Genomic DNA, 9,897 nt, shown 5'->3' with positions numbered 1-9,897 from the left:
TTGATATGTCAACAAGTGTTGAGACATCCGTACTACACTGCCTTTGTATTTTTTCTTTTCAATTGCCTTCTCAATGCTTCATTCGTACCATGGAGAGGAATGTCTTAGTCAGACATTCATGATTCATGAACGCACTTCAAACAAGGACGAAAGGGGAAGACTTAGGTGACACAGGTGCTGTCTTCCCCTTTTGTCCTTGCTTGGAGCAATTTTGTGAATCATGAACATATACAAACTGGCCCAATTTTCTTCATTCCTACATTGCATTCTGTGGCCTCCTTCCTAGAGTGCATGTATGCACTTGAAAGAAAGTTGTTTATTTCTCATTTCTACATGTATTACCTACTTCTCAAATTTACTGTACCACGTAATGTATGTTAAGTTTCTGACACTGATTAAAGATTTATTATAATTTATTCCAGGCAGTTCACGAGAAAGGTGCAGCCCTCACAAACTGTTGGGCATTTATCGATGGGACTGCCCGGCCGATATGCAGACCATCAACCAACCAGCGGCTGTACTTCTCGGGACACAAAAGGCTGCACGCTTTGAAGTACCAAGCGCTGATGTGCCCAAATGGCTTAATATGCGAGCTTGACGGGCCATACCCAGGAAGGATGCATGACTCTGGTGTGTTGCACGTCCAGTGCAGTTTCATTTTGAGTTAATATAAACATAGATACATCTGTGCTTACTTCAGAATCTCACACAAATTAACTCATTTAAGAACACTTGTGGGGAGAGGAAGGCTTACATTAGAGAACTTAACTCGCAGGGCAGATTGATGTATTCAAAGCACTGCTACACATAAATGCTAGCTGTAATGTTTGCCATTGTGAGAGCTTTACTGTAGAATTGACTGTAACCGAGATAGTTGTTTTTTGTTCACATGTACAGTCTAGTTAACCAGCATTTAATCTCCCCCTTTTATTCACATGTACTTTCAGGAATACTCCGTGAGAGCAAGCTTTACAACAAGCTGGAGAAGCTGGTACAAGGGCAGCAGTACGTAATCTACGGTGACCCTGCGTACCCTTTACGGCCACTATTAATGAAGCCATATGGAGGCGCATCTTTGACGAGGCCGCAAGAACTGTTCAACGCCTCCATGAGCACCGTCAGGCAATCTGTAGAGTGGGGATTTGGTAACATTATCTCGTCGTTCGCATTTCTGGACTTTAAGAAGAACAACAAAATACAACTGCAGGCAGTTCCAAGGATGTACCGAGTGGCCGTCCTGCTCAGCAACTGCCAAGCGTGCATGTACGGCAACCAGATCTCAGTATATTTTGGATTGGAACCACCATGCCTTTTTGATTATTTGAGATGTAATGTGCAATAAGTGACAACACACGCTGTATTTATTTTATTCATGTAGAGCCTTTCTAAAACACTGTGCCTTGCAAGTAACAAATATTCCGCACTAAGCTGCAACCTCAGCTTAGCAACAGTAACCTGAACCTAGATAGAGCAATTTTTTTTTGCTTTTTTTTTCTATCTCCTCTACCCGCTTATTTTTTCTGTGAGCGCCTTTAAAAGGCTCAACATTGCTTGATTGGTCTGTGTGGAAAGTTGGCTCTGTTCGTGCCTATGCTCTTCTTCTTTTGCTTTTATTTGGAGCTCTAGTTGCCGGAGCTGGAATTCCTTTTCCATTTTTTGTTTCTTGAGCTCATGTTTTTGCTCCGAACGTCTCTGCTTTAGTTCTAGGCGCATCTTTTCAAGCTCGAGGCGGCTGTGTTCTAGTTCAGCGTCTTTGTCATGGATATCTTTCTCATGACGCCACCTTTTCTCCAGGAATTCGCGGTCGGCCGTGGTTTCAGCATCCTGGTTCCTCTTGCTTTCTGCGCAAGTAATCCAGTATATGTGCTGTTCGTATGACATTGCACTGCAATGAGGGATTAAGCTTGCAAACAAGACACAAAGGGTTAAAATTCGGCACGCAAACAAGACACCTACAAGTGGGATGCTAAATTAGTTAACACACAACTCATTTGCATTATGTTCTCATTCATTCAGTTTTGTTGTGTTGTTCCTCATTTGAATTACATTGAATGCTCAGTAAAGCGTAATATTCTAGTATTATATTATGGTGACAGTGATACACCATCACAAGATATGCTAGGAAAATTAGCATGTGACGTGTTACAGTGTAAGGGACTTACAAAATCTATAGGCACACTTGTGTTAGACTATAGAAGTCATGCGTGCTGTAAGCTACAAATTTGATTCTGCATACTTCGGGGGGTAGGTGCTACTGCTGTGGACGGCTGTGTTGGTTGGTGACTTGGCGCACTTGCATTGTTGAGTGGTGCGGCACTTGGGCTGGGTTCATCCTGTGGTAAGGCTGCTGGGCTTGTTGAACCGCCTGCATTCTCCACTACGCCAGCAGCAATTCCTTCCAATATTCCTGCAGCGGTCTCTGATGGATCGTTCTCGTTGGAAGAACTTTGCGCTGCATATAGCGAATGAGAAGACAAGGTTCTTATTTCACAAGCATAGCAATGCAAGAAAGAAAGGCTCAAATGTATATTAGGTCTGCCTGCCCTCATGATCATGTGTGTTGTTGGCAAGTGGCAGTTTTCTTGCAATAAAGTGCATATTACTGGTGACTCAGACCTACTGCACTGTTCCACAGTGATCACTGACATTCAGTGATCCTTTGGTCCTTTTCAGCGGAGGCTGCCTAGCTTGAATAATATAGAATGCTTGTTATAGACTGCCCAGTATTTTGTTTTCTGTGTATCGAAGAACATCTGCTACCGACAGGAAAACGATCGCTAACGTGATACTAAACGCTCAACGCCCTGAATTAACGTGCCAAAATGCACAGCTTTAAATTCCAGTCTACGTACAGGAGTCTTGGCAAGGTGCTAGTGTTGACGCTGCCGCGAACACTGCGGTAGCTTTGTCCCGGGTGGCAGCGGTAGCCTGTCTGGGAGCCGGCACAGCCGCCGGCCGGCGCCGCTTGATGGTGTAGCCATACACCCGCGCGAGGTCAACGATGTCTTGAAGTAATTTTTCTTTCTCATCGTACTCTTCCTCGGTGCCGGATCTAGAGAGTAAAAAACGCGTAAACTTTCCGAAACAAACAGTCTGTATAGAGCTCATCACTGTCTCGCATGTTGTGCGCTCTTCTGGTAAAGGAGAGAAAAACGCTTCCCACAGTAACCGGGCACGTCCTTTACATGCATAACATTGAAGGCAAATCTATTACAGTAATTTAGCTTCAAGATATGAGAAACTTGGTACTTACTTCCTGAGGTTTGCGCGATCCTGGGCAACGAAGTACGCCAGCAACAAGTCGCAACGTTCGCGCAATGTGCGCACGGTTAAAACCTTGTGCGTCGCGTACTGCACATTAGTTGCGATTCGCGTCCACTGCGACGGATCGGCAAATGGGTTGCACGCGCAAACTTCTCGCAGCAACGCCAAATCGTCGGCAATCAAAAAGCGCGCGCGAGGCACGTTTGCGGCTCGGTTCGCTGCCATGTTGGAAAACGTGTCTCGCGCTCTCTCGTTTCCAACGAGAGCAACACGCAGACGTATCAACGTTACAAACGTTACGTACGCAGAGGACGGGATCTCTACGTACGTACGCGGCGGATACGCAATACGTAAGGCTCGAGCTGCGTACGACGCATGCGCAGTGGAGGGCCCGCAATCCGGCTACGTACGTAAGGTTCTTGCGTATGGTTACGTACGCAGAACTAAAACTCTCTACTGACGCGACGGCGGGCGCGCGCCGCTTCATCACTGGCGTGACGTCCCATATCACGTGATGCAGCGATGGTCGCGCCGCCGCCGCGTCGCGCGCGACGGCGCGAACCGCAGCCTGGAGGCCTCCGCCGGGCGACGTCCGACGGCGCGATATGAGGCCCCATCTGCAGCCGGTGTGACGTCATCACGTGACGTCACATCATGTGATCTCACTTGAAGGTCAATGGTGGCCACCGCCGGGAGGCGACCGACGGCGCGATATGAGGCCCCATCTGCAGCCGGTGTGACGTCATCACGTGACGTCATGTCACGAGACCTACTTGAAGGTCACTTGAAAGGGAATGGTGGCCACCGCCGGGAGGCGACCGACGGCGCGATATGAGGCCTCATCTGCAGCCGGTGTGACGTCATCACGTGACGTCATGTCACGTGACCCCACTTCAGGGTCAATGGTGGCCACCGCCGGGCGTCGCGCGAAGGACCGAAACCAACGTTAATATGCTTCGCATAATATACGCTCAAGAATTTGGTGGTTCTGGCTTGCTTGGTAGTGAAATATTTAAGAGCGAAAGTTGTTAACCGTTGCGATTGGCCAGCGCAGTAATACACGATACCGCGGAGTGCTACGCACTGTACCGCTGCTTTTTTTTAATTTATTTTCTACTACAGCAGTGTGCGGAAAGTCTGGGGATCGTTGGTTCGGAGGTGATTGTGGTCTGTACGGCCAAGGGGAAAAATTCGCATTGTAATTGGAGGTACTACAGGTATGTTTGAATCCATTTCTGTTATACGTAGATTTGTATCTCTGGTGTGATGGGTGCGCTGAAGGCACTTTTTTTTTTTGCTAGCCAACGTACGCATTCGGAAAATATTGCTTAGGAAGCTTAGGACGCTTAAGCTTCGCCTTATGAGTAGACGCGATAGCTTCTTCTCCTCCTTTTTTTCTTTTATTCCTTTCTCATTTCTCACCGATCCCCAATTTACAATCATATGAAAAATCACGGCCGTCGATTACAATGAATTGCCAATCACATTACCGACTACCAATCACCAATAATTACCTATGTTACACTGCACGACATACGGGTCCACTATCCACTAAGACGATCTGCAGTATGAAATAAATAAAAAAATATATACCATTTGTTTCAATACAATGAAGCTCCATAACCATAACGGTTAATTTCTATAGGCATATTTGGTTCTATGTCTGTAGTTCAGTACACATCCCAAACACACAAGCGCATGTCACACAGAGGCGCGAATGTCACATGCTCACATTAACACTTACGGCTGACAATGCCATGCCGAAGACAACGCTCTTCTAACTCAAAAAGGCTGCCAAAATTCGAAAGTAGTCTTATAAGAAACTCAGTATACTGACCGCGTTGCCCGTACTCTAGTGCACATCAGTGCAGTGTCTATCGACACCTACAGCTTTAGCTGATCCATAGCACGCCACAGGGCCTCCGCTTTTTCGCGGGAATATATAAGCACAAGTACGCGAATAATCAGATATTCGATTCAGATTCGATTCGGTTCTTTCGCTATATGATCCGCATTTGATTGTTTTTAACTGCACTGTTCGTACTTGATTTCGTAGCAAGGCTAGCGTTTTCGTATTCGATTCGGTTCTGAAAAAGCACCGCTCGCATATACTTCTTGATAAAGCTAATCGAGGTAACACAAAGCTCTGAATGCACTACAATTACTACTTTTATTAGGCTTGACCGCCCAACAATGCAGGGAAATTGCTACAAAAATAAAGAAGAAAAAAGAGTAGGACAACCAACAGTCACTCTACAGTCACTCCAGCGCTACGCCAACAACATGCAGATGCGTCACTCTAGGGTCAGCGGCACCGTGTGCAGTGGTCTGGAAAGTCAACCGCCATGCATCACTTCCACTATACTCGTGTTTTGACTCAGTCTGTCAATGCGGTGTAACTGCATCCTTCTCTCGGCGCTGCACACGGCGCGGTCCACACAGACTACAATCCAATGCCAAAACATCCCAATGGCCCCTGCCACACCTTCGGACGTCCTACAGATGTCCCGAACGTCCGCAGTGCGTCCATTGGAGTTTTAATGTCCACTGGGATGGTGCAGAGCTGGATCTACCGCAAGAGCACCGCGAGGAGCATAGCTCTGTGTGTGCTTGAGTGGGCGTCGAGTTTCTAGTGCGCAGTCCTGAATGCCTCGGATGCCGCCCATTAATCTGCTGCACATGCACCGGCGCGTTGTTCATAGCGGGCGGGAACCATTGGAGCGAGAATCGTGTCCGGTTTCCGGCGTCAACAATGCCTCCAGCCATGGCATGACTTTGCTCCAGGAGGCCTGGCGCCGATTGCTCCACCGCTGCGATCGGTTCTTGTCTAAGTCGGAGCCGGTAACCGACGCCTTCTTGGAGCGGCGGAGTCTGGGAGGAGGGATTGGCGGGGACCCAGCCGCGTCACCTGCCAGGAAATCCGTGCCTTTTTCGGGATCCGATCCCGTCGGGGTCTGTGCATGTAGAGAAAAAAAGACAGTGGAGTCATGAGATTATCATCGAGCTCTGTGCAGATGGGGCGTTATAAAGAGCCCGGTCCTCTACGATGGCTGGCCCAGAAAAGTGACCTGAGAAATGTTAGACAAGTCGAGGGCGTTAGTTATAAGAACGCCACACGGCAGAGCTCAGGTTCTCATGAATGAATTTGGTGGACGTTGCATGTCTGGGCAAACACCTACGAGATGAGCGGTAACAGCGGTAATAGACGCAGACCACAGAAAAATGTTTTACGGCTCACATCTGTCGCCTGCGTACACCCTATACGGAACTTGCTACCCACCGAGGATAACGACACAAACTAGCCTGCAACAAATTGTAGTAAGACCTATATTACTCGAGCATAATTAGTAATGACTGCCGGTCTACTTTTTCCCATAGTCACGGAGATACTTCTACACAAGGAAGGAAAAGTTTAGCTACGGTAGACCTCTCTGCTTTTCGTTAAGTGTGCACGGTAATTAGTAGACGCACTACGGCGCGCGTACCTGGGTCTCTGCATCAACCACATCCGGAGGTCGCACGTCGGCGAGCCACTGCACGATGTCTATGGCCTTGGCGATCTTCTTCTGCTCCCTCTTCTGCTCGAACGCAAGGTTCAGCGCCTCGTCATCGCGCCGCGCTCGCAGAAGCAGGATCATCTCGTTCAACTCGACCTCATTGCGTAGCCACATCTCTTCCAGCTGCCGCTGCCGGAGTAGCCACGCCTTCCGTCGGTGCTCCCATTCCTCCGGCAGGACGTGGCTCCAGTTCTCGTCATCAGTGAGGACAACTACTTTGTATCCAAGAAGCTCTCCCAAGCGCCACGACTCGCAGTAGTGGCGCCGGTTCGCACCACTGCGATCGGGGCAGCCCTGGTGGAAGGAACCTCCAGTGAGACGTCTTTGTGCCGCCAGGGGCGGGTTCGTCGTGTGCCCCGCTGCGACGTTCTGTTCGGTCAGAGGGGGTGCCGCGTTGTTGCACTGCATCCTGCCTCGCTGAGACCGCCAGCTGGTTTGGAGACTGGAAGGAACGCCCGTGTAAAGACGAGTGTCCCGAGGAACGCTGTGCGCTTTTACAGCGTATTGGAAGCTCGAGTTGACCTGGGAAGTCGACTCCATCGTGTCGTCTGAGCAGATTTCATCTTGAGGGTTTCCTTCTTCGATGTAGCCGTTGCTTGTGATCGAGAGACAGTCCAGCGGGCTTTCAGGGGTCTGAACAGCGTAGAGGTCGGAAAAAGAACTCTGGGATGACTCGTTTTCGCGGAGACCGACATCAGGCTTTTGCAGGATATGGCTGATTCCATCAGAACACACCGATGGACTGTCTGTGTCCACGTCTCCGGGTTCCTGGAGGTATTTGCAATGCCTTTGTAGTTTTTCAGGAATCGGACGGGCACCACGACTGCATGCTGGGGTTGGAGGAAGACCAGGACAGTCTTGAGGAGCACCTTGGTAGCGTTCCGCCTGCATGTCCGCAGTCTTGGATGACGCTGCGCTCTGTAGGCTGCCTGAAAGAGCTGAGGTAACCGCTAGAGATGCGCCGTAGGTATGCCGGGCTTCAGATCGTCGCCAGTTTCTGCCCCTAGTGAACAATGCTTGTGTCGATTCGTATGCCACTAGCGCGTGCTGTGGCTTCTTCGATCTTCTTCTTCTTCTTCTTCACCATATGAGAATGGCACATACCCACGCGGGGGGATGCCAAGGGGAAAAGAAGCGGGAAAAAGAAGCCAAGTAAAATTTCGATCACTTGTTCTTTGCATTTCTTCTTCTTCTTCTCCTTAGTAAACATTTCTTCTTCTTGTTCACCTCTTTATAATGGCAAATACCCACGTGGGGGGATTGGTCAAGGTGTAGTGGTATACATAAGGAAATTTTCATAGGATTACGACAGAATATCGGAGCCATAACGACCGCTTCGTCTTCTTCACCGGCTTGGCGTATCTCCCACAGCCAGAAGAATTCGGAATCTTGGAAGGCACACTACAAAAGTATGTGGCAAGATTGCAGATCGCTGGTTGGAGGCTGGCTTTGCTGTGTATGATTATAGGCCGAGAATTTCGCGATGAGTTTTTTTTTTATTTTAGTGCATTTCTGCTATGAATGAATTTGTATACCTTTGCTGTTTGAACCGAAACCGCAACTTCATCGCAGGGGCCAATCATCATCATCAAAACGTTTATTTCCACCGAAATGAGACTCCTTTTTGGACCCCCCGGCACGCAGGCCTAAGGGAGCCCTACTTAGGAGCCTCGCAAACTGAGGTCTGGTGAAGACACATTGTCTCTTCACGGCCTCAGCCGCCAGGCGGATGGCTTGTTGCTGCTTAGCGGGGTCCTCGCTCCGCAGCAAGGTCTCCCAGGCTTCTCTATCTTCTATATTTTGCTCGGCGCCCGGGCTTCCAGCACATTCCCATATGACATGGTCGAGAGTGCCCCTCTCCCCGCACGTTATACAATATTGGTCTTTCTCCTCTTTGGAGATTGTTATGTATACCCAGAAGGGGCTTATATGATTCCCCCCTTGCAATCTTCTCCACGCAATTGCCTCCTCTTTTGCGAGGGAACGGTCGGGCGGCGGATAGACCCTCCTGCTCAGCTTATAATGTTCCGTGATCTCATGGTATGAAATTAGGCTATCTTTCATGTCTATGCGGGAGGGCTGCTCTACGGCCGCCCGGTGATAGAGAGCTCGGGCAAGCTCGTGTGCAGCCTCATTTCCTGCAATAGACTCATGCGCTGGGATCCATATTATCTCTATGTTACGTTCTATCGGCCTCGCCTCGAGGACGTGTTTGGCCTCTTCCGAGATTCTTCCTTTCGCGAAGTTTCTTACTGCAGTTTTGCTGTCACTTAAAATCATCGTGGCCTTGGTACCGACGCAAGCGAGCGCTATCGCCAACTCTTCCGCCGCATTGGCATCTCTCGTGCGGCTCGAAGCCGCTACCGTTGGTACTCCTGCCCCGTCGACCACAGCGGATACAGCCGCCCCGTGCTGTCCGCACGCCGCGTCTACGTACGCCACCTGGTCTGCCGGTCGCTCCTTCATCTTCCTCTCGTAGGCCTTAGCCCTATGTTCTCGCCTTTCCTTGTTATACACGGGGTGCATGTTCCGCGGCATAGGTGGGACGCATACCTTGGCCCTGATTCCTGCCGGGATGTTTACCATCTTGTGCGTGCTACTTTCTGGCCGGATTCCTACCCATTCGAGTATTGTCCTGCCCGTTTCAGACTGGCCGAGCCGTTCTAATTGGGATCGATATTCTCACCCCCTCTGCCAGCTCAACCAATCTGTTGTGTACCCCCATTTTTTCAAGACGCTCCGTCGACGTAGATATCGGAAGTCCCAGAGCTCGCTTGGCGCATTTCCTCAATATTCTGTCTACCTTCTCTATTTCTGCCTTGTTCAGGTTTAGGTACGGCGTCGCGTAGCAGATCCGACTTATTACGTACGCCTGCGACATTCTCAGAAGATTCCTTTCTTTTAGACCTCGCCCTTTTACCGCTACCCTCCTGAATATGCCTACCACTTGGTCTGCATATGTGGCTAATTTCTTTATGGTATTGGTGTTGTTGCCTTTCTTGTTGATAAACATGCCTAGGATCCTCATTTCCTCGACCCTGGGTACCTCCAGGCCTTCCACCACCACTTTAATTTC

At 49.3% G+C, this 9,897-nt stretch overlaps 1 protein-coding gene across 1 annotated transcript; it reads left to right on the top strand.

Moving 5' to 3' along the window:
* Positions 1 to 217: 217 nt before the first annotated feature.
* On the top strand, positions 218 to 1,581 carry LOC149366519 (uncharacterized). The gene is made up of 2 exons (XM_089561527.1): positions 218 to 630; positions 948 to 1,581. Exons 1-2 carry the CDS (start codon positions 567 to 569, stop codon positions 1,340 to 1,342), a joined length of 459 nt encoding a protein of 152 aa, XP_089417653.1. The 5' UTR covers positions 218 to 566; the 3' UTR covers positions 1,343 to 1,581.
* Positions 1,582 to 9,897: the final 8,316 nt, after the last annotated feature.

This window comes from Amblyomma mixtum, chromosome 1 (assembly GCF_055824585.1).
Source record: "Amblyomma mixtum isolate Tamu chromosome 1, ASM5582458v1, whole genome shotgun sequence".
Classification (NCBI taxonomy): Eukaryota; Metazoa; Arthropoda; class Arachnida; order Ixodida; family Ixodidae; genus Amblyomma; species Amblyomma mixtum.
Note: the sequence above shows the minus strand (reverse complement) of the source record. Positions and strands in the feature narration are given on the sequence as shown.